We start from the raw sequence: 23,761 nt of genomic DNA on the forward strand, positions 1-23,761 counted from the left end.
GAAGGGATTTTCCGGGTAAAAATTAGCTGGCTCCCTTGTTCTTTGTTGCCGTACGCACAAAGAGAAAAATCAAAGCAATCTGTTGGTATATACGTTAAAATTCACCGAGCATATACATAGTTTCCTGCCGGCAGTTGCCAGCGTTAGTGTAGATTATTTTAGAGGAGCTGAAGTGGGTTAGTCGGATCACCAGGACAAAGAAAAGGGCGAGTGGAACCAGAAACGCTTGCAGGACGAATCGAAACAAAGAACCACAGCTACCAATACAACACTACACACATACTGTTCCTATATATATATATATATATATATATAAATATAGTGAGGGGAAGTGAGAGGATGGAGAAAGAGAGAAACCTAAACAACAAGAGGGGAATCCGGAATACGTAAAAACTTGAAAGGGCTTGTTGCCCATGTCAAATTAAACCGTTGAATGCTTTACTTGATTTACGTTTATATTTAATGGGAATAATAATCTTCTATAAAGACCAAAGAAACTCCATTTTAACATCATCAATCTAGTATTTTATTGTTACAGAGCTCAATTCCCTCAATTGTTGATAACTCTGTTAAAATAATTGTCTGCTCCGAAATTAATTAATCGTTTTGACAATAATTATTACGTAACGGGACATTATTCGGGCTGCAATTGTGTCAATTGCAAGAGCTGTATTTCGTTTAATTAAACTTTTTTCAGTTTCTTAACTCGAGTATTTATTAATTTTACCAAAAGACCTTTCGCCGATCTCGCCGTGAGAACATTCTGTGTTTTGTTCCTTATTTATAGATCTGAAATGTCTAAGGTATCAGGGATTGTCTGTATTAAATGTTTTTATTCATTGTCTTTGTTTAGTTACTTTGAGAAAATTATTTTAAAAAACTAACAGCGAGTAATGAATTGTAAATAATCCCGCAGATTTAAAAATTAAAGTGACTTGTCTAGCGTGTCGCGGTTAGTCGTCTTTATAAAAAGAAACTGTAGATTGGAGCGAAAGGTCGAGCGTAAAATCACAGGCTTCCTTTCGCGATGCCGGAAAACAATTTTAGAGTTTCTTTTTTTAAATGTTTATGTTCAATCAACGCCGCGAGCATCAAACTGTATATCTAATTATTACGTCCTAAAGTTAAAAGTATGTTTATAATTCATAAAACTTATGTTCTGTTTCTACAATTATTTATATACATATTAAATTTATATAAAAACCGAATAGTGGGATTTATGCTTGAGGGTTTTATTTTAAAGAGAGATTTAGAAAAAAATTAACTGAGCGTGATGACGTTTGTAACTTATAGTTAAATAATTTACGTTAAATCTTTCAGCAGATCTTGATGTCTAGAATATATACGATTCGTCTTCTTTAGCTTGTCTGCGATGACGGTGTAAATATATATACATATACATAAATAATAGCTTATAATTGTGTATGAGAAGTATCCGAGAATACATAATATCTCACTTGAACATCTCAGGTCTTTAAAATGGCGTCGTTCCTTTTCTGTGCCAGTCATTGAACTCTCAGCAGCCGTAGCCAGTAGCACTCGGCAACGACCGTACAAAAATACTTACGGTCAAGATACCGCGAAGTGCAAATTTAAATTTTCACGCCCGAAATCACACGAAAATTTATTATTCCCCATTTTTTATCTAAAAATTCAAACTCTCTTTATTTTTTCATTAACTTCTTAGTCCTTTGTCTACATAAATTAATTTATTTATTCTCTCATACCAACACAAGTGTTAACTATTTCATGCTCAGATAATTTTAAGCCTTTTTTATTTTTTTTCACGTGATAAAATCACAATTTTCTTAACGCCATTTATATTTTATCAGTTCATTCTCACTGAAAATTACTTTATGTGCTGTCTCGAGGTTATTGTTGCAATAACAAACTGCAACCACCACTAAGTCACCATTAATTTTCATTATTATTACTATCAAATTATATTATTTTTCATTGCCACATGTCCTGTGTAGAATTGAATCAAATTACTTGGATAATAAAAATTACTTACACTATCAACTATTAGGTCAAATATAAATATAACACGTAGTGAAACAATGTATGTAATACTGATATTGGCTACTTAGACAAAGTAATCGTCATCATGACTCACATATGTTATTATAGATTCTCAGGGTCTCGTTAAATTTACGAGCCATTAAAACTCCGTTTTTTTTATCCATTTGTTCTCTAATGGAAAAAAACTTCTAAGTCAATCATCCATTTTTTTTCTGTCTTTATTTATGTATCATTACATATCGCGTTGTCTTGCTCATACCTTCGATACAATTATATACATACATACATGTATATATATATAAGATACCCACCTGGGCGTTCTGGTTTCGTCTGATTTCTCTTGAACCCACGCGACTTAATATCCACGCCCACTCATTTCTCTCACAAGAATCAGCCAACATGAGTGAATTTTACATACTGCTGACAATTGTATTATTGTATTCTTTCATATGTTAATATCATATTTATTCATATCTATCCACATATTCTACGAAAAAAAAACGGAGTAAGTCAATCTATTTACTTACAACTAACATAATAATGTACATATATGTTTGTAATATATGTATATATTATATTTTCTACACAACTAAACTCATCATACAAATATCTCAATTGTTTTTGCCGTACAATCTCTCCTTCCTCGCTTGATATCCAGTAACAGATATATACCGACAGTATAAATTTAAAAAAAAATTTATCTCATTGTTACAATAAATTTATTATATACAAAACAAAATATAAAAACGATCTCATTCAACAGAAATAAAAAAAATACAAGTATATAAATCTGCAGCGGATCGTATTGTTACGTAATCAAATTAATTGGAGCCGACATTTAAATTTAAAAAATTCAGTTTTTTTTTAAATGTATCCGTCAGTAGATTCAACAACTCGATGAGCAAATTTAATTTTAGTTTAAAAAACGGTTGGCAAGAAGTTTCATTTTTTTATCCCCATGCGTATGTATTTATATATAACGGCTCGATACTATAAAAAAACCCTAGAGTACTAACGCAGAATTTTATTTTAAAAATCGTCGCCCACAGAGAACCCAACCGAAAGCGTATTTTATGCGAACAAAGTAAAAGCCATCCCTCTGGTTTCTGTTAGCTTGTGCACTTATTTTTTTACCCCTACTCTCGAAACTCGTTAGGGATCTGCTGCTGCTACCCTAATATAACCCCAGTGTATCAAGAGAAAAATAAAATTCCCGGTAGCATGTATAATAAAAACGAATGAGAAAAGTTTACGTCAAATTTCCATGATTTTTTCTCTTACAGTCTGTAGTTCTCTTTGTTATTTTTTTTCTTTCATACCATGACCTTTTTGTTATTTTTTACGATCTTTTCACAACAGAGTCCACTACTTTAACACTGCGTCACACACAACCAGGCTTGGAAATTAATTCAAATTTTTGAAAAATTACTTCGCTGCCCGGCAGCAGATGTCGCTGCACTGACGTTCTTCTCACTAGTGCTCGGGTTTCCGTACGAAATATATAACCCAGTAGAATTTTGAGTTCGTATCAAATAGACAGTATTCAGTACAAGTTATTTTTGTCTCCCTGATGATTTTGCACTACATCAGTCCTCGTATCAGCAATTTGTCCCTCGCCTCCATAATTAAATTTTTATCATCACAGAAAAGTGAAAGAGAGAGCAAGTAACTAAAAAGATAATGACCAACTCTCGTCAATTAATTTTCACAAATAGGAAAGCTTTTTGTTGACAACCCGTTTCGTTTACTTGCATTTTTAATCTTTTTATTTAACTGAAAACTTTCTCCCTCGTGTGACTTGAGTCTATCGCAGGTCTTGCGACGACTAAAATAAAACTAAATAAATAAATACAACAAATTAAAATAAAACGACTAGACGGGTACTATTTTATGCAGTTGCACACGGGATTTTCTAGCCATCGCGGTCAACGAACGTCAGACACCCACGTCATCTATACACTTAACTTTATTTTTGTCATTACTAAATATCACATTCATAAAATCTGACAAGGCCATAATATTTTAATTTATCAACGTCCACTATTACAACGGAATAATAAATAAAAATAAAAATATCGGTTGCAAAATGCATTTATTTAAATAATAAATCTCCATCTCTTGACGTCAATTTTTTTTTAAACGTCAGATGAAATTTGTGTCGCAAAAAATTTAACTCGAAAAATTTCAAACCAGCATAAAAGTACAGAGTTTTTAGTCTCTTTCGTCATTTTCTTATTCTCCATCTTCATCTTCATCTTATACTTTTGTGCTTTACTGAGTCTGGGGCACTTGGTAATGCTCATAAACTCTCATCAGCGTTCTGTTGCTCTTGAAAGTCTTGATATTTCATCTTACTCTCATCCTACACTATACCAGACTAGACTAGAGTAAAGTGAGTATGTAGTACTTAAACTCTACGTACATTACATACATACTTAATAATAATACCCGCTCTCCGATTTACTTTACAGTTTATTGATCCACATTTTCCTCAAAGTTTAATGCCCATGATAAAAATACTGACCCAGAAAAATAAAACTCAGTAAAAATATAAATATCTGAATATTGACTCCAGTATAAAAAAAAAAAAAATATTTGATGTCATCATATATTAATAAAATAATAAATTTTTGTTTCAGTTGACGGAAATCGCAGGGATGTGGCTTCAACAGGAGAACCACTAAGTTCAGTCCATGCAAGACAGGAAGAAGCTAGACGCAGACGACGTAGGAAGAATCGTTCAGGCTCGTCTTTGGTCTCGTCATGCTTCCAAGGTAAACACAAATTTTTTCAACGGTCTCACGATCTCCGAATATTTAGACACTAATTAAAAACAAGCTGATTATTGCTGCATCTGCGCGATAATGGGTCGGATAAAGGGGGTTCATACATGGTCATGATAGGACTGAGCACGTGTGTCCGGGTTTGATAGCACTAATTTTGGAGGAAGTTGATAAGCTCGCGTTGGATGATTTATCCTTGGTAGGTATTTATTCCTACAGTACTTAGTAATTGTCAAGTACCAAAAAAATATATACAAACAAACGTTATCTCATGCATACGCATAGATATAGATATAGATTTGTTATATTTATATAACAACCGGGATTTAACTTTAGTTTCTGAAGTACTGGTTGAACAGAATGTAAAGAAGCGTTATGTCAGTTGCCTGACGTTTATTTCCTTCTCCAAACATTAGACCCCATGTTTTGTTTACATTCCTCCTCATCCACAGCACAGGGCAGTCGGGAATAAGAAAAATAACTTTTGGTACCAGTACTGGTACTCTATTCAACCTGTACAGTAAAAAGCTGCTGCTGCCGCTATTAAATCCAAGTGAGATAGCGGCGCCACTTGCTCACTCACTCCTTATTCCTACATATATATACCCAGCTCATTTATATATATTCTGTCCTGCTTTATCCTCCTCGTAGTCGTAGTCGTAGTCGTGGCTGTTGGCTTCTAGAACGTTCTAAACTTGATGCCGGCTTTGGTCTGATTCTGCGCATGTTTGCTGGCCACCGCGACGCGAAGAGTCGAGGCCAGGAAAATTAATTGCTGATGCAGACAGAATCGACGTACGTTCACTGCAATCTATATATGCATGCATGACTACATGCACATCTATATTTATATATATTATAAATATTCAATACTTATGAACAATAAAATATATGTATGTATGTGTGCAGCGACCGAGTTTAGACAGCACCAAGACTCAGCAGTGTTGCGTCATCGGACGATGACCGAATCAATGTCCCACCTAGCATTACATATATATGTACTCTGCTGTTTATTTTCTCTCCATTAATTCTTTTCCCACCTTTTCCGTCTTCTGTAAGAGTAAAAAGTTGACAAGTTGAGTAGTCAAGTCATCAACCGAGCGCTTAATTAATTCTTTATTATTTTTGATGTCTTCATAACAAGAAACGAAACTTCCGCGATAATAACGCTACTGGAATACCTTTACTTCCTTATTCTAAAAGTATTAAATCCTAAGTCACGGAAGATTTAAATAATTACTCATAAAATGGAGAACGTTTTCTAGAGCAAAAAAAATTTTAATCTCACCATTAGTGTTTTATAAATTTTAAATGAAATAATTGCACTTGATATCTCTGTGCAACCAAGCATTACATTTGTCAGAGATGCAATGTCACGTTGACCCAGTACTTTATTCCTTCTAGAACGTTATCGATTGATAAAAGCATTTAAAAATTACGACAGACAATCGCGTGATCGTATTGATTGACGCACACTTTAAACTTTGTCTTTTTTTCGCATAAAATCTTTACATCAAAATAATCAATACAGAAATTTATCATTAATAAAAATCAATTAAATTTTATTTTGCTACTTTCTATTTGATAATTTTATTACGGTAATAATAATACGAAAAAAGTTTAAGTATTTTTTTATTACTGTCTAACTATATATAGTTCGTTTTCATGATTTATAATAAGTACTGAGTACTTTATAAACAATTTAAAAGTTTATAACACATGAAACTTTAAACGCGTATTAACTTATTGGGATTTAGTGTAGTCGGTAATGCATCCATTAAACCGCGAATGGAGATACAAGTACAAGTAATGATTCCATTTAAGGCAATGATTTTTTTTGACTTTACATGCGTAAGCAGAGAAACGAGGAAAAGATAAAATATTAAATCAGATTTTATTAATTAAATTGTATGACAACTGACCTTTCACTTGATCGTAATTTTAAATGTCTAATTAATTGAAATAATTGTTTTGTTGTTAGAACTGTACAAGCTGACTGGAGAAGTGCTGGGTGAGGGAGCGTACGCTTCAGTGCAGACTTGCACGTCCCTGTACACAGATCTGGAGTACGCAGTTAAAATAATCGACAAGATCCCTGGACATGCTCGTACCAGAGTTTTCAAGGAGGTCGAGACTTTCCATCATTGCCAGGGTCATCCGAACATAATCCAGCTGATCGAGTTCTTTGAGGACGACGAGCGTTTCTATCTTGTCTTCGAGAAAATAAACGGAGGGCAATTGCTAAGAAGAATTCAAGAACGCGTGCACTTCAGCGAGAGAGAGGCCAGTCAAATTGTCAAGGAGATCGCTGGAGCACTTAATTTCCTCCATAAAAAAGGTTAATTATAGCAATTATTAATAACAATGGATAGATGTTAATTTACACCTTTCTCTGATAATTATCAGGATTATTTATATATATTCAGTAGAACGAAATTAAAAATAATAATTATTTCATTATTTTTTTATAAAACAACAGGTATCGCACATAGAGACTTGAAGCCGGAAAACATTCTCTGCGTCCATCCAGACCAACTGACACCGATAAAAGTCTGCGACTTTGATCTTGGATCTGGTATTAAATTTAACAATTCACAAAGTCCACTTGCAACACCACAACTACTAACACCAGTTGGCAGCGCGGAGTTTATGGCACCAGAAGTTGTTGAAGCCTTTATTGGCGAGTCAAATTATTATGACAAACGTTGTGATTTGTGGAGTCTTGGCGTCATAATGTACATTTTATTGTGCGGATACCCACCGTTTTATGGTAACTGCGGTACTGAATGCGGATGGGAGAGAGGAGAAAATTGTCAGGCGTGTCAAGAGTTATTGTTCACCAGCATCCAGCAAGGAGATTACGATTTTCCAGCCAGAGAATGGAAAGACATTTCTGAGGATGCCAAGGACCTTATCCGCGGTCTGCTTGTTAAAGATGCGCACCAGAGATTGAGTGCTGAGTGTGTTCTCAATCATCCATGGATAAATCCGGGTCCCACTATCACTGTTGCTGGCAACAGGCCACTTATTACTCCTGAGATAATAAGGTCATTATTTTTTATCAATCACAGTTGAATTTATTCACGTCTTCTTAATCAAAAATCAAAATAAAATAACATGTATTTATTTATTTGTTTTTTAGAAGGAACAATTCCGCCCGTGAACTTTCAGCATTCGCCGAGTCAGCAATGGCAGTCAATCGTGTAGTGTATCAACACTTTTCAGTGAACCATCTTGAAGATCTTGCTGAAAATTGTGAGCCGAGACTTTCAACATCTTCAACAGATGATGAAAATCATCCTTACGGCCACATGTCAGACACCAGCAGCGAAGGTTCGGAGCCCAGCAAGCACTGCGTTGCCCACTCTTCCAGTGAATTTGATACTAATTCACGTCGCAAGTCATGCTCCATGTATTCAATTCTCGAACACAGTGACTCCAAGTTCATCAGTGATAATCGTATCAACGGCAAAGACTCGCTGACTCATCTCTACGGTCTATCGCCTCCAAGTGAGAGTAAATTGATGCAGCGCCGCATAAAAGCACGTTCTAATCTTCTCGAACGCCGTAATCCAGCGATCGTCGCATCACCAAGTGGCTGAAAAAGTATCATCTTTACTCACCGTACAAAAATCTCCTTTCTCGCCGTAAACTACTACTATAAATTACTATTACAATCTGTTGATTATAGTAATACCATTGACAGTACATTTAAAACAAATAAATAACTAAAATTTTAAATAAATGCCATATTTTGTCTGTCGATGTCAGATCAGTCAAGAGATTAACCAACAGTTTAATGTTTAGTAATTGCGTATGCATTATTAGTATCGGCAACAACAACGAAATAAATAACACACTTATTATTTCGCCCAAAGTCATTTATTGTAATTATTGACAGCAATCTCTTGAATTTTTATGCGCACGAAAACACTTTCCTTTTATTTTATTTTTTCTCAACTCATTATTTTGATCCCATTGTTCGAGCGCGATAATTAACATGTAATTTAATGTAGGAATTATTTCATTGCTGTAAAAAAAATTAATTGGACAATTACCCCCACACACACCGCGATCTTAGCGAGTGCAAGACAACAATAACAGATGGTATTTATGTAGTTATTATTATTATTTTTTGTTTTTATTTTGACGATGTAATTTTTGATCAACGCATGTGTCATCATGGCCACGTATTTGAATTTATTTTATTTATTACTGTGTACGTTATTAATTTTTGTTTTTATTACGACTCGCGCTTAGATTTTAAATGACAGATATTTAAAAAAATTAAAATAATGGAAAGTTTTATTGTGTCGCTATAAAAATATAAACAAGTGTCAATGCTTTTTTTTTTATTTTTATGATAAATAGACTGAGGGCAATTTTTCATATCGGTTTTTTAAAAAATTCATTAAAAATGTCTCAAGTATCGCGTAGGATTGTAGTCTATAAGATTTATCTCAATAAGTGAAGAAGAAAAAAAGAAAAAAGAAAAAAAAATTTTGTTAAAGTAGTACCTGTATTGTGTGCGAATAAGGCGGCAGGACATTTTAAAATTAATATAAAGAGTATACGCGCGAGGGGGAGAGGAGAAATGAAAAGTGAAAATAAAAGTTTGTAATTAGAGTATAAGCGAAAAAAAAAATTATAAAACAAAAAAAAAAAAATACGATCACATTGATCGAATAATTAGCTTTATGTATAAAAGTATAAATTTAAGAATTATCATATATTTTATCATCGATCCCACCGCCTACTGATTGGCAGTAAAACGAAAAAAAAAAAATAATTCAGTTGATAATAATAAAAAATAAAAAAAAAATTTATTATTTTATTTCAGCCACGTTCCACGCATATTTTCATATTTTTTCAGTATTTATATATCATTATTTTTCAAAGTCCATTAGTGTAAATTATTGGATTTATGAAAATTATAAACGTGGAATTGTAATTTTTTTTTTTCGTAAAATTTAATAAAAATAACTAAAAGATCGCTCTATAAAATTTTACTTTGAGTAAAATATTAATGCGACAGATCTCGCAATTATCGTTTTTTTTTTTTGTTTCCTCGACATTTATATTTTTTGTTTTAATTACGATATAATACAATGTCTATCTCAAGTGTTTTCCTTTAAACGTAGAGGTGGAAATAAATTTTTTTACTCAGGGCAGACGAGGGAACGTTTAAAAATAGTGTCTACAGCTGGCCACATTGATCGTGTGAACGAAAATAAAGAAAAAAAAAAAAAAAAAAATGGTCGATGCTACAAAACAAACATATTATTACTATTATTATTATTACTATTATTCATAAAACAATTATTTAAAAATTTCATACACTACATAATTACACTCATGTTACAGAAATACATTCATACAGTTATACATTACTCACATATTATTAACTGACAAAGAGAGAGAGAAGTAAAAATAAAGAGTACGTGTGAATAAAAGACCCGCGCATTAATTATCGGTCTGATCAAGTCTCATTACATAAATATGTATGTCTCAGTGCCCAGCTCTTCCGCCGAACACGATATGAGACCTCAAAATCACCATCGTCGTGTAATATAATCTTAGTTGCGTAGAAGTTTTTTTCCATTAGATTCGCTGACAGAAATTGTAACGGATTTTGAAAAATGCATTTTTTTTAATTAAAAAAAAAAAAAGTCAAGGCATTAATTGTCATCAGCTTGACACGTTGATCTGTTTCAGTTGCTCTGTTTAGTGATGAAAAAAAAAATGTACTTGATTCTGTGTAGAATGAGAAGAATGAAATGTAAAGATAAATATGACTCGAGGTATGAGAAATAAAATATCAGAGTAGACTCAGCGATCAGTGGATTCTGTTAATTTAAAAAGACCTGGATTTTAAAAATCTTTATTTAATCACACTGTGATTGAAGAGACCACTGATTGGTTGCAAATGATGACATCAGTTTTAATATTTTTCTCACCTCCGGGCGGAAAGCGTCAACTTTCGTCCCGCTGTGCAAAACGAAGTTGCCGCTTTCCGCCTCCGTCGAGGAGAAAAATAGTATACACTCCTCGGGAAGTAAATAAGAAAGCCTCAGATCACATGTTTGTTGACCTCGGCTTCGCCTCGGCCAACAATTACATGTGATCTGAGACATTTCTTACTTTACTTCCCTAGGTGTGTAAAATACTATTGTAAATTGCAAAACAATATTAATAACAATCATCGATACAAATTGTCAATCGAGTCTGACTCATTTAGCTCGTAGTTTATTTATATAAATTTTTGAAGAATAAAAAAAAAATTTGAAAATTTTTTCCACGCGTCAGTTGTCAGTACAAACATACGGGCAAAATTTATAACCAACTCCGTGATTGTAATTAATTACTCACGGAGGCAAAGCTTCCTCTGTAAGTGAAAAAAAAGAAAAATGAATAAAAAAACAAAAAAAATAATAATAATAAAAAATAAATAAAAAAAATTGTAGGTTTAATCAGCGTGTAATGATGTGTGTGTCAGTATGTGAATGAATGTCAAGCTAATGTTTTATGAAAAATAAAAAAAGTGATGCGTAAAATCGTACTAAATGGCCATAAAAAATTTGAATGAAAATTTATTATTAAAAAAAAATGTAATGTATGTGAGATACTTTATTGTATAGCGAGCTTGGTTTTTTCCGAAGGTACCAGCGATATATTGACGTCAAAACTATTTGCTACTTTAGTTTTTTTCATTTATAAACAATTGACCTATACAACAAACAAAGAAACAAAAAATAAAATAATTATTTTCATTAATAATTTTTGTTAAATTTATTGTTTTATGGTTTTTATGTCTTGTGTTTTGTCGTGATTGAGAGTTTGTACGCGCGAACTAACGAGCTACACATGAAAAAAAATATCAATTATTAATAAGGAAAAAAATTGAGTTTTTTTCTTTTTTTTTTAATCTACTGTTCATGAATTTGTAAGAACAGAGTGAGATGCAGTGAATTTGATAAAAAAGTGATAACCAAATACTTGATGATTATGATTACAAATTTAAAAAAAAATATAAATATATATATATACTAAAATATATTTGTTTCGCCATGATAATGTACACATCGAGTATAAAATACGCGATAGGCGAGAGATAAATTTTCGTTACTTTTTTAATGAATTATAAAAAAACATAAAATAAATTCTAATATGAGGACGAGAGGAGAAAAAAATAAATGAGTAATTTTACAAGTTAAAATTATTTTCTAAAAAAATTTAAAATAAAGACAACTTTTGTTTTATATTATTTTGTGTTGATTTATTTTTTTTTATCACTAACATTAACAAAATTCATAACTAAATATTTATAAAATAACATCAGGCGATTCTTAAACCCTTTTTTCCTCCCACGCCTTCGTCTAATTTATCCATTTAATAGATACTTATTTTATAAAAATAATAAATATATAAGAAATATATACATTTAAAGGTGTGTAGAAAAACGCCCACCTAGACCAACTGTTATATATAAATACGGTGATGCCTACATGACATTGTTAGAATTTTAAAAAAACTTTACCCACTTACCCATAAAAAAAAAAGAAAAAAAAGAAAAAAAAATATATATCCTCTCCGTCCTACCTCCTACGTCCTGACCTCATTCTTACCCACAAAAAATATATAAAAAAAAAAAAAATCTATAAAATATAAAAAAAATGCCAAAAAATATTTTTTATTTTTCAATGCCCAGTAGAATATATAAAATAATAATAATAGTAATTAATAAATAATTATAAATATATATTTTTAACGCTGATACATTTTCGCGTTGACGTTAATTGTTAATGCGCTTCGTTGTAATTAAAAAAAAATAACAATTGTAAATCTTATCGATGGTACGTTATGATGAATGACTTATTGAGTAATTAATTTGCTTTTAATAGGCCTATGTAATCGCAACTGATTAATTACACAGTAAATTTCACCTCAATGGGACAATTATTATTTATTAAAACCACTAGTTGATTGATTGATTAATTAGTGATGAGCTCAAGGCATTTAATAATTTAATATAAATAAACAATGAGATGTGATTAACTGTGTCTATGTAAGATGGCAATTCTCTGCAATGTGGTTTAGTACGGCGGATCATAATATATACATATATATTATATATGTAATGTTGAGACTGGATTTTGAACGTACAAACTTAATTATTATATTTTAAGTATATCATGTTTTAAAATGCAATCGCAAAGTCGTTGATTGTCAGTGAGAAAGATTTTAAAATATAAATATAAAGGAGATGAAAATATAATTATATAATAATACAGTAATTATCGAATAAGATACTCAGGGTGGCGTGGAAAGACATAAGTATATATTTTTAATTTATATAATTATTTTATTTAAATTTAAGTTTTTAATTTTGAAAATTTAGACAATAAAAAATAAATCATTTTTTATTGGCGCGTAAATTTAAATTAATTATTTATTTTAAAAAAAAATTGTGAGTCTTTCCACAGCATTTGTCACGTCTCCTTAAATATTTAAATTTAAATTGGAAGTTTAATTATGTGATATTTTTATACGAAATTATTTCTGATGGACAACGCGCTGGTACCATCTAATGTACTGAGAAAAAAAATTTTAGTTGAACTCGTTCCTAGTCTACGATAAAAATGATAAATGTTTGATTTATGTCATGAGTTATCTATCAGTTGTCAAAATTTGAATTCATTGCGCAATAATGATAAAAAAAATACAATAAAGTAACTATTTGATAATTTAAGCGAATGTTGAAAAACAATTTTGTAATGTATGAGAATTATCAGTAATGATATAACGCGAGGTCTTAACGAAAACAAATATAAAAAAATATGTTGAGACAAGATTAGATCTATGAGTCGTCGCGTAAATCCAACTTTGATAGATAGCGAGGATGTGGACAAAAACCAAGTAAATTTATATAATAGTGTAATTAGTTTTTAAGACTTAGGAGTTTAAAAAAATAAGGCGGAAGTTTTATCAATCGAAGGCATACAGGCACGACGGAGGACTGTTTTGAATAAAATAAAATAAAATAAATGGAGGAAAAAAATACATGAGTAATGAATGTAAGACTAGATTGCACTGGGAGATTTAACTCAGTCCCCTGTATCCGCCGGAAACGGCGATTTTATCGGATAGGACGCTAACAATCTTTTGTATCTAAAAGAAAAACTTGTGGAGCAAGAAAATTTTTAAAATCCCTGGAGGTGTTGACACACTCGACATACTCACACATTCCAGGGTCCAATCGATCATACATTTAATGAAAAATAAAATATAATGAAATGATAATAAAATTATTTCATTGCGCTTATTTACATGTCGAGTAGCGTAAATAAAATCAACAATTCTGCTGATTGTAACTCGATGTAATTATAAGCTGCGAAAAAATGAAGATGAAAATGAAAAAAAAAATTTTGTATTGGTGCGAAAAACTGTTAATTGTGTACTTGATATGCATTTTTAATGGTGAGCATCGAAAATAAAAAAAATAATTACAAAATTACTGTTTTTTATTTCTTAATTATTGTCAGTTATTAATTAAACCATTAGTCGCTGATAATTACACTGTGTAATAAAAATTTTTGTTTTGCTGGTAAAAATTTCAGGCGAAATGGAATCACTTCAACAAAATAATTTTTTTTATTTATCCTTTTAATTGAATTTTAAAAAAATTGCGAAGAGAGTAAAGTTGATATGAAATTCAAAATACCATTGGAATATAAAATTTAAAAAAAATTTTTAGTCGCTTAAAAGAAGTGACCAAAAACGGTACCTCGACCCTATATGAACTCCATCCAATCCCCAGCCTCCGAAAAAATTATGAAATAGGGACAGAGGTGCCGTCTTTGACACTTGAAAAATTAAAATAAATAATTTGTAGAATACGCAGACAAACTTAATTTTTTCCATACGTTCAAAGATATTTTTATCCCAACGTCACACTGGAAATTTTATTTTATACTTTTTCATTAATTAAAATAAAGTATTAAATGTCCAAAAAAAGAGCAGTGGCTACAAATGCAACTCCTACCCCAATTAAAAGTAAAGGTACATAATAATTTAACATAAATAATTGATAGTGTCCTCTCTCCAATAAATAATTTTTATTATTTATATAAACGTTACAAATCTATCATAAAATTTAACATTAATTTGAATTTTTGTTTTCACATTTCAGGTAATGTGAGTAGATATTAAAATAAAAATTTTGATTTATAATAAATTAAAACCACAAATACTAACATTAGTTTGTTTAATATAATCATCAATAATAAGCGTAGTGAGCTCTTACGCTGATGCTGATGATTGGCAGTAAGCGAGTGATTGACAGTCAGTAAGTTAATTTATATACTTTAACTTACTCTATTTTTTAACATATATATGGTGAAGTGGATATAGATATGTTCCAAGCAGTCAAAATCCATAAAAAAAAGCAGTCATTTTTTAGTAATTCAAAATTAGTGGCACGTTAGATTCGGCCTGCTGAATTTCTGCGTTCGACTATGGCCGTATAATTTATGAAAATTACTTATTAGATTATTTTGAGCCTGCATTCTGATCGTACCACTTTCCGTAACTGTTTGAATTTTACAAGGAATTAATTAACAGATAGAATAATTATTCAAAATTTAATTATTAAGTCAAAATTTATGAGTATACCTTTCACTGGACAACAAAGGATGATTATAATTATCACGTGGTCCTTTCTGCTCCTCACCGATTGATGAGTCGGGTTCATTTCCGCCGTCTGATTGAACTTTTGGTTCTTCTAAGCTTGCATTTTGGTCATAAAACTTTCCGTAACTGCATAAATATGATTATGATAAGTAATCTAGTGAGTAGAAATTTATAATAATTCAAGATACCTTTCACTAGACAACTGAGGATGATTATAATTTTCCCTCGGTCCTTGTTTTCCTGGTGAAGCAGATGAATAAGCTTCGGTTTTTCCACTGTCTGTTTGGACTTTGGTTTCTTCGGTACCTGCATTTTGGTCATAAAACTTTCCGTAGCTGTAAAAATATTATGATTATGAGTAATGAGTAAAAATTATCAATAATAATTAAAAATACCTTTCACTTGATAACAGAGGATGATTATAATGTTCCCTCGGTCCTTGTTTTCCAGGTGAAACAGATGAATTAGCTTCGGTTTTTCCACTGTCTGTTTGAACTTTTAGTTCTTCAGTGCCTGCATTTTGGTCGTAAAATTTTCCGTAGCTGTAAAAATATTATGATTATGAGTAATGAGTAAAAATTATAAATAATAATTAAAATACCTTTCGCTAGACAACTGAGGATGATTATAATTTTCCCTCGGTCCTTGTTTTCCAGGTGAAGCAGATGAATAAGCCTCGGTTTTTCCACTGTCAGTTTGAAATTTTGATTCTTTATTATCTGCATTTTGGTCGTAAAAATTTCCGTAACTGCATAAATATGATTATGATAAGTAATGTAGTGAGTAGAAATTAATAATAATCTAAATACCTTTCGCTAGACAACTGAGGATGATTGTAATTATCCCTGGGTCCTTGTTTTCCGGGTGAAATCGACGACTTAACTTCATAATTTCCACTGTCTGTAACATCTTTTTCTGACGATCCATTATCGTCTTTACTTTTGTTCAACTCAGCTTGTGGATCTCCTGATTTAGCGTTTTGGTCATACCACCCTCCATAACTATACAAATGTAACAAGGGGACCAAAGAGGCTGTTAATAATACGAACTAATTGAGTAAATAAATAGATAAATTATGAGATTAGAATCAGAAGGCTTGTTGTTGATTTCCTTTTTAAATATCAACCATGCATGTAATTTAGATTACATTTTCAGCTTTAAGGATGGACTAGTACGGTACCAAAGTGGGGGTAGACGTCGTCTGACGTGCAGTAAAGGGAAGTAAAGAACCTGAGTCACTCGATATTTTTCTATATATAGATGAGTAAATTAGCAGCAGACATTTGACAATTTTTTGTTTATTTACAAGCAAATTCAATTTCTGTATATTATATATCAATATATTTTACGTTTTACTCCGTTACTTTTTTATTTATAAGACTCAAAAAAAAAAAATCTGTCAATACTCCAGTCAGTTCATAAAATAAATTAATTAGTTTCCGAAATTTATTTATAATTACTAGAGCCTGCGTTTAGTAAAAAAAAATTTATTGTAATCTAAAACTCGCTATCATGACAGTACGTCTTTAATTATTATTTTTTTTTTTTTAATTTATTACCAAATAATTATCATAAAAATTACGATCCTGAAGTTAGCAGATAATTAAAAATTTTTGGATTTCTTTTTCAACAAATCAATCAGAAAAAAAAACGAAAATAAAAATATGCACATGTAGAGGATTTAAAAGACTACAAGTGCAATTTAAAAATTTTTTTTTTTTCATAATTTATCGTTTGTTTAAAAATCAAAAAATTATTAGACGTCGGCTAATTTCAGTATCATATAAAAATTATCAATTACGTTAAGCTCTGATTGTCATGAACTTCATTATTTTAGTTTTCTCAGCTATAATTCCATGATTACTCAATTGTTTAATCAGCGGCCCTATTATGGGCCAGGCTGGGACTTTTTATAAGCAATAAATAAATAATTTATAACAAATTTACCTTTCACTAGACAGCGTAGGATGATTATAATGATCGCGAGGCCCCTTGAGTTCTTTTTCCATAGGCGCAGTTACGCGGTCTTTGGCACTGTCTGCAATAAAATTTACAAGGTCATGTAAAAAAAAAAATTATTTGGTTACTAATTTTTATAACGGCACCTTAAATTACTAATTAAATAAATAAAATACCGTCAGTTTTTGAAAATCGTGCATCTGAATGACCAGTCATCTGCTGTTTTGGAAACGAAACTTGAAATGGTGGTTTGGTTGCAGGTTTTTTAGGACTTTGTGTGCTACTGCGTGTATCTGATGACATCTTTTGTTTTTTAAAAAACTTTTTTATTTATTATTTATATTAATAATAAACTACAACGACTTTAGTGATTTATTTATTTTTATTTTCTTAGTTTTCAAATTTTTTTAAATTTTAACTTGATTTTGTCGCGGCAAATGTTCACCGGCATATGAATATATAGTGGGATGTACGTTGCAGTATACCGTCAAAAGCTTCTAGAACGATACGTAGAAGGTTCCAGTTGGTTCTACGCGTTGATTGTCAAATGCGCGGTACGTTGTACGCCTCAACGTGTGATTACTCCGATCGATCTTTTTTATTCAGACAACTTTATTAGGACTGTCTTTCTCTGTAATGACAAATGAAAAACATTGCGAATATTTGAATCTTCGGTTGACAAAAGAAGATTATTGAGCCACTCAAAATTTTTCCAGGCTCCAATTTCTTTGTTTTTTTTTTTTTTAGAAAGTTCCTAAGATTTCACTCCTTTCTTTTATTTGAAAAATTTCCTTTGGAAACATCAATTTTTTTTTACTCTAGGAACGTAAACTTGACCAGGCTCTGGGATACCCGTATACGGAATTTTTTTGACGTCACTGATAAAAATAAAAAGATTCGATATTACAATTAAAAGAATCGATGATTTACAAAATAATTAACAAATCGCATGCCAAATGCCAAAAGGGCGTATTACAGCAGTTTGATAGGGTTCCATGTCATAAGGGCGTATAAAAAAATTTTTTTTTGCCATTTTTTTTAGAATCGCTCGAAATGTAAAGATCTGCAGAAAAAAAATTTTGACGTACTAACGCCAAAAGGACGTATCTTAAGATGTACGCCCTTTTGGTTTTGGAAATTTTTTTTTTCATTTTAAGGCTTAGAACATGTTTACAAAACGATTGACACCAACAAGAAAAAAAATTATACGCCCTTTTGACTTTGCAAAGTCAAATATGATTGTTTATTAATTTATTTAAAAATTATGCAAAATTCAAGTTTTATAAAACTGAAATTAATTTTTTTTATTAAAAAAAAAAAAATATATATATATACATATATATATAAAGGTACACAAAAGAAATGTTTTCTTGGCGTAAAAAATATTTTGTATTATGAATTGAAGACTAAAATTTTCTTGGGACTAAATAAAATTTTTTGGCGCGAAAATTTTTTTCTTGCTCCAATAAAATTTTGTTTTGAATTTATAATGAAAAAAATTTTTTGGGTCAAGTGAAAATTTTCGCGCCAAGAAATCTTTCAGATTCAAAATTTTTTATAATAAATAATTAATGTATTCAATTAATTATGAGGAATTAATAGAAAAATTAATGATCTTCACAATAATTTTCTCTAATTAGTTTTTAAGAAAATAATTAATGTAAATTAGTAAGAGTATTTAACGGGAATTATTTGTAGCATGTAATAAAAATATTTAGTTACCTTAGTATCGATCAAATAATAGCGGTCGCGTGCCTATTATATTTTTTGAAGATACTGTGGACCGCCAGTCACCGTATTCAATTATTGATGAAAAGTTCTGCTCAGTAATTTCTTATTTATTACTCGCTCTAAATGTCTCCATGTTTTTAAACATGATAGTAAACTCAACTCCAATTTAAACCAAGTTCTTTACCAATAATCAGTCGTTTTAAATCTCCGTAGAGCCGATCGATACGGAATCAATTACTTAAAAATTAATTTTGTGTGTACGGTGACCATTGAGTGATTAAAAATAAAGTAATTACTTAAAAAAAAAAAAATGTCAATCGCAGATCAATCAGATTCACATGGCAGTAGACAGAGTCCAGGATTATCTGTGAAACCTAAAGAAAAACCAGAATTCAAACTCTGTTTTCCAAAACAACAGATGATAGGACGATCAGACTCGAGATATTCAAGAGTAGACGGTACTTTATTTATTTATTTATTTATTTTAAATCAACATTTAATTCAAGGCGTCATTAAATTCCCAGGAGATTTTATTACACCTAAATTTTACTCACGTCAAATTTATCAAGACATAACTATTGATGGTGTAATTGATAAAGTAAATGCAAGAATTGAACAAGAGCGCAAAGGACCAAGAGATCTTTACCGCTATCCCATTTTATCTAGTCAAAGGTATTTCATATTTATATTTATGTTAAATAAGTAAATAAATAATTAATTACAATAATTATCATTGCTAAATACTTTAATATAACAGCTATGGATGGTGGTACGATAAAAGTTCGGCTTCAAAAGATCCACGATTTAATTTCCATAAAAAAACTTCAGATCACGTCCTCACTAATGCAATAATTCAATGGGAGGATCGCAAATTACGCGGTCTCTGTTAATTAAATTTATCAAATTATTGTTAATATTTAAATAATATTTATAAACACTTAATTAATAACAAATATGTACTATATAAATATATAAAAATATATACTGTTAATAAAACTATGAAAATAAAAAAATAATAAATGAATGAATTCAAATTTTGCCGCGCTAAAATCCGAGCGCTGCAAAATTGCGCGCTTTTTATTTAAACTGCGCGCGCAACGAACGTCTTGGCCAATCAGAGTCTCGAGTTGCTCGTAATCTCCAAGTAGGGGATCAATGGAAGCCTGCAACTGGCGCGTATTTACTTACCTCCGAGTGCCAGATTACCAGTAGTTATTTATTCCGCCAAAAACGAATGCAGTCATGGAGGAGAATACGAGGTTGAGTGACGATTATCACGAGGATTCCGGAGAGTATTCGCCGCCTAACAGGTTTGATATTGATAAAAAATAATTTGTTAATCAATGTAAATATTTCCGAGTGTTTTCTTAAATTTAATTAATTAAATCATCGTTTTAATTTACCTGTTGCTATCATTTGCAATAGGGGGGCGCAGTCGCACCATAAACTCAGGTAAGGTTATGACCTGAACGACCGTTTCAAACTCCGTATTTAAATTCATTTTAAAAAAATAAATGCCATTTATTTTGATGGGTCCAATCACCGTTCAATGTTTGATAGTCGAGTGCAGTGACTGTGGTAAAAGTTTTTTTTTACATGGACATGGTAATTAATAATTACCAAGAAAACTGATAATATCCCAGGTAGAAAGTGTTCCCTCCAAAAATCTATGTCTCAATTCCAATCCCATCCCCTTCCCCTTCCATTCCTCATTCCATTATCCGGTCGGTATCCAAAATACGTGAGACAAGAATAAAAGATAATGCCACTACCCTCATATTTTCCTTGAAAAATTTTCCCAAGCGTCCGTTTATTTTAAAAAGGACCAGCACATCAACCATTTTAAGGAAAACCTGTTTTTCTGTTTTTCATTCCGTCCATTTAAAATTTTTCACTAGCATATTTTTCATATGGTTTTTATTTATGAGTTTTAATTATTTTGAAATTTTATTGTTGTGTTTACAAAAGTTATTATTTATTTTTGGTTTTATTTAAAAATATTTAAGGTTATTTGTGATTATTGTGATTAAAATTAATTAAGTTGAATAATTAGCAATATTAATATTAATAATAATAAATTTAAATAAATTTAACGTGATAAATTGTGATAGTTTGCTCATATTTTAAATAATTTTTTTTTGCAAAACTAAAAAATATTTTTACTCAATAGTAGAACCAAAAAAATGCTGGTTAAATTTCTGTATTAAACTTGAATTTAAAAAATAATTTTATCCTGCTGCTCCTGATGAATCCATTTGACAATTCCTGGTGGAACAGGTTGACACATCAGTTTATTTTTTAATTGTTGACGTATTCAATTATTTATTATTTTTTATTCTAATTAAAACTAAAATTAATTTTCTTACAGTAAACGTATGAAACTGGATGACGGGTGCAACAACAATTTGAACAGTACACTGAATAGCGAGTCGAAAAATGGAAGAAGATGGTCCTATCGCGGCGACACGAGTCTCGTGGAACCAGAAGTCCTGGTTGATTTGGGAGTCAGTATGCTGGATGACGATGCCAGCTCCGAGAGTTTAAAAAAATCGAGCTCTCAAGACGGAGCAATATCACTCAGCGAAAGTAGTTCTGAGTGCAGTCGTCAGCCCACCGAAAACGGTACCACTGCGCTAGACGATAAGGACAAAATATACGGCTCCAGTTTTGAAAAAATAGGCTTAGAAAGGTATAAAATATATGTTTAGTTTTTTATAATTATTAATATGAATGGTGACTATGCTACTAACAATAGCCCAGTGCTTCTTGAAGCATCGTCAATAGCTCAAGGAGTACCTGGGCCCTGAAATAATAAATATGAGCATTGTTTGGTATGAAACGTTTGCTACTAGCTTCATACCAACGGTAATCAAGGACAAGTATCGATTAGTTTAGACCTTGATTAGCTCATTTAATCGACTAACATTTAAATATTTACTGGGTGAAGGTTGGATCAAGATCCCTATCACACCGAGGATCCGGCGGTCTACAGTTCGACGGGTAACGAGTCTGGGTATTCGTCGCGCATCGACAATGAAGTCTTTGCAGACAAACAAAATTACAGCAAAAATGATTCGAGTAATTTATCATTGAATACAAGTGATGCAGATCACTACTATCTGTTTAGGCGAAAAAAAAAAGCTTCTATTGTAGGTGAAGATGAATTTAATAAATTGTCTGATGAAATGGTACTGATGATACTAAAATGGCTACCAAAGAAATGTCTGGTACGTTCAATGTTGGTCTGCAAAAGATGGTGTCAGATAGCACGCGACGAGGCTCTGTGGACGCGGTTGGATTTGGGCAGTAAAGTTCTTGCTGGTGGTACACTGGGACACATTTTACCACGTGGTGTACAAATACTCCGGCTTGCTCAAGCTGAACTGTCTAATCCGTTATTTAATCCAGGTTCATTGGTACTCTGTGACGACTACTTCACTAAATTACAGTACTTGGATCTGTCGATGGCTGTTATCACTCCTGATAGTCTTACGGAGCTTTTAAATAAATGTAGATTATTGAAAAAATTATCACTGGAAAAATGTACGTTGAATGAACCGAGCTGTCAAGCTATTAGCAAAAATAATGATATCACTACGCTTAATTTAACCATGTGTGAAGGCATTGATCTTGAAGCTGTCAAACATCTGATGAAATTAAAAAAGTAAGTTTTTTTTTTTGCTACAACTAAACAAATAAATTAATTAAATATTTTGTTACAGTTTGAATGCGTTAAATATTTCCTGGTGCTCATTAAATTCTGAATCAGTGGCTTCACTTTGCAAACTATTACCTCCCTCTGTTACCAGGTTGAATCTTGCCGGCTGTAGAAAAACGATAACTGACGATGGTAATTAATAATTAAATATAAAGTAGTGGTACCATTGGCCACTGCTCCATTTTACTTTAATTAATGAAAAAGTATAAAATACAGAGGTCCAAAACTGGTACCTCTACCCTGTATCTATGTATATTTATTTAAATTACTTATATAAATTTATTTTTAATTGCAGATGTTAAAATACTAACAGACTCGTGTCCCGATTTAGTAGAACTCGATTTAAGCGACTGCACATTGCTCACAATAATATCCGTCCAAAGTATTTTGAATCTTAGGCAGCTCGAACACTTGTCATTGAGCCGCTGCTACAGTATTTCGCCTTCCTCATATTTAAGACTAGCATTTATGCCTTCGCTCAGTTTTCTCGATGTATTTGGGCTAATGTCAGAGCCAATGTTCAAAAATTTACAAAATAATGGCTCGGGTACTGAAATAAACAAATTTTTGTACAGTTCAATAGCGAGACCTACCGTGGGTGTGCGCAGAACCAGCATATGGGGTCTCCGTGTCAGAGATTAAACTAAATATTTTTATAGAAATCATTTTATTATATATTATACTTAAAGGGGCGTCGATTGTATACCAACAGCTCGGATTTCAGTTAAGTCGGCTGTGCTCCGATATCGTCGAGACTGAAATTTTTTTTTTAAAAATAGGCTGATAATTTTTATGTCTTTTTTTTAATTTAGCAGATCGATATTGATTTTTTTTTCTTACCAGGTATTTGATTATTTAA

At 31.4% G+C, this 23,761-nt stretch overlaps 4 protein-coding genes and 1 long non-coding RNA gene across 11 annotated transcripts in view; 3 read left to right on the top strand and 2 right to left on the bottom strand.

Moving 5' to 3' along the window:
* The window catches only part of LOC130662895 (MAP kinase-interacting serine/threonine-protein kinase 1-like), a 40,710-nt gene extending 28,641 nt beyond the window's left edge, over positions 1–12,069 (top strand). For both annotated transcript variants that reach the window (XM_057461851.1, XM_057461852.1), the window contains 4 exons: positions 4,662–4,796; positions 6,787–7,143; positions 7,285–7,852; positions 7,948–12,069. In XM_057461851.1, coding sequence (XP_057317834.1) covers positions 4,662–4,796; positions 6,787–7,143; positions 7,285–7,852; positions 7,948–8,407 — 1,520 coding nt within the window. In that variant the 3' untranslated portion in view covers positions 8,408–12,069. The remainder of the gene's footprint in view (positions 1–4,661; positions 4,797–6,786; positions 7,144–7,284; positions 7,853–7,947) is intronic.
* On the bottom strand, positions 4,661–6,137 carry LOC130662901 (uncharacterized). Its single transcript, XR_008989120.1, has 2 exons — positions 5,987–6,137; positions 4,661–5,857 (listed from the first exon to the last, which is right to left on the bottom strand). It is a non-coding gene; the product is annotated as an uncharacterized LOC130662901 (long non-coding RNA).
* Positions 12,070–14,905: 2,836 nt separating the features above from the next.
* LOC130663291 (uncharacterized) lies at positions 14,906–18,008 on the bottom strand. Of its 2 annotated transcripts, XM_057462429.1 has the most exons (8): positions 17,630–18,004; positions 17,442–17,532; positions 16,304–16,495; positions 16,096–16,242; positions 15,890–16,036; positions 15,683–15,829; positions 15,477–15,620; positions 14,906–15,393 (listed from the first exon to the last, which is right to left on the bottom strand). In XM_057462429.1, the coding sequence occupies exons 1-8, from the start codon at positions 17,754–17,756 to the stop codon at positions 15,354–15,356; spliced, it is 1,035 nt and encodes a 344-aa protein (XP_057318412.1). In that variant the 5' UTR covers positions 17,757–18,004; the 3' UTR covers positions 14,906–15,353. The 2 variants fall into 2 exon arrangements, with proteins under 2 accessions (XP_057318412.1, XP_057318413.1); XM_057462430.1 differs by lacking the exon at positions 15,890–16,036 and having other exon boundaries at positions 17,630–18,008.
* A 1,173-nt stretch (positions 18,009–19,181) lies between these two features.
* Positions 19,182–20,074, top strand: LOC130664151 (uncharacterized). The gene is made up of 3 exons (XM_057463945.1): positions 19,182–19,642; positions 19,709–19,856; positions 19,942–20,074. Exons 1-3 carry the CDS (start codon positions 19,495–19,497, stop codon positions 20,072–20,074), a joined length of 429 nt encoding a protein of 142 aa, XP_057319928.1. The 5' UTR covers positions 19,182–19,494.
* A 268-nt stretch (positions 20,075–20,342) lies between these two features.
* On the top strand, positions 20,343–23,705 carry LOC130663288 (S-phase kinase-associated protein 2-like). Of its 5 annotated transcripts, none has more exons than XM_057462422.1 (6): positions 20,371–20,494; positions 20,610–20,636; positions 21,553–21,873; positions 22,132–22,848; positions 22,907–23,034; positions 23,198–23,705. In XM_057462422.1, exons 1-6 carry the CDS (start codon positions 20,427–20,429, stop codon positions 23,542–23,544), a joined length of 1,608 nt encoding a protein of 535 aa, XP_057318405.1. In that variant the 5' UTR covers positions 20,371–20,426; the 3' UTR covers positions 23,545–23,705. The 5 variants fall into 5 exon arrangements, with proteins under 5 accessions (XP_057318406.1, XP_057318405.1, XP_057318408.1 ...); XM_057462425.1 differs by lacking the exon at positions 20,371–20,494 and adding an exon at positions 20,513–20,529; XM_057462423.1 differs by lacking the exon at positions 20,610–20,636 and having other exon boundaries at positions 20,343–20,494.
* Positions 23,706–23,761: the final 56 nt, after the last annotated feature.

Source organism: Microplitis mediator, chromosome 2 (assembly GCF_029852145.1).
Source record: "Microplitis mediator isolate UGA2020A chromosome 2, iyMicMedi2.1, whole genome shotgun sequence".
NCBI lineage: Eukaryota > Metazoa > Arthropoda > Insecta > Hymenoptera > Braconidae > Microplitis > Microplitis mediator.

Excerpts from the sequence above, each read along its gene's own strand:
- LOC130664151 (XM_057463945.1), top strand. The coding sequence starts at position 19,495 with ATGTCAATCGCAGATCAATCAGATTCACATGGCAGTAGACAGAGTCCA. Across the intron at positions 19,643-19,708 it reads GAGATATTCAAGAGTAGACG|GAGATTTTATTACACCTAAA; the intron begins GTACTTTATTTA and ends TTAAATTCCCAG. Across the intron at positions 19,857-19,941 it reads CCCATTTTATCTAGTCAAAG|CTATGGATGGTGGTACGATA; the intron begins GTATTTCATATT and ends TTAATATAACAG.
- LOC130663288 (XM_057462422.1), top strand. The coding sequence starts at position 20,427 with ATGGAGGAGAATACGAGGTTGAGTGACGATTATCACGAGGATTCCGGA. Across the intron at positions 20,637-21,552 it reads CAGTCGCACCATAAACTCAG|TAAACGTATGAAACTGGATG; the intron begins GTAAGGTTATGA and ends ATTTTCTTACAG. Across the intron at positions 22,849-22,906 it reads CATCTGATGAAATTAAAAAA|TTTGAATGCGTTAAATATTT; the intron begins GTAAGTTTTTTT and ends ATTTTGTTACAG.
- LOC130663291 (XM_057462429.1), bottom strand. The coding sequence starts at position 17,756 with ATGTCATCAGATACACGCAGTAGCACACAAAGTCCTAAAAAACCTGCA. Across the intron at positions 16,037-16,095 it reads CCTCAGTTGTCTAGCGAAAG|CTACGGAAAATTTTACGACC; the intron begins GTATTTTAATTA and ends ATATTTTTACAG. Across the intron at positions 15,621-15,682 it reads CCTCAGTTGTCTAGTGAAAG|TTACGGAAAGTTTTATGACC; the intron begins GTATCTTGAATT and ends ATATTTATGCAG.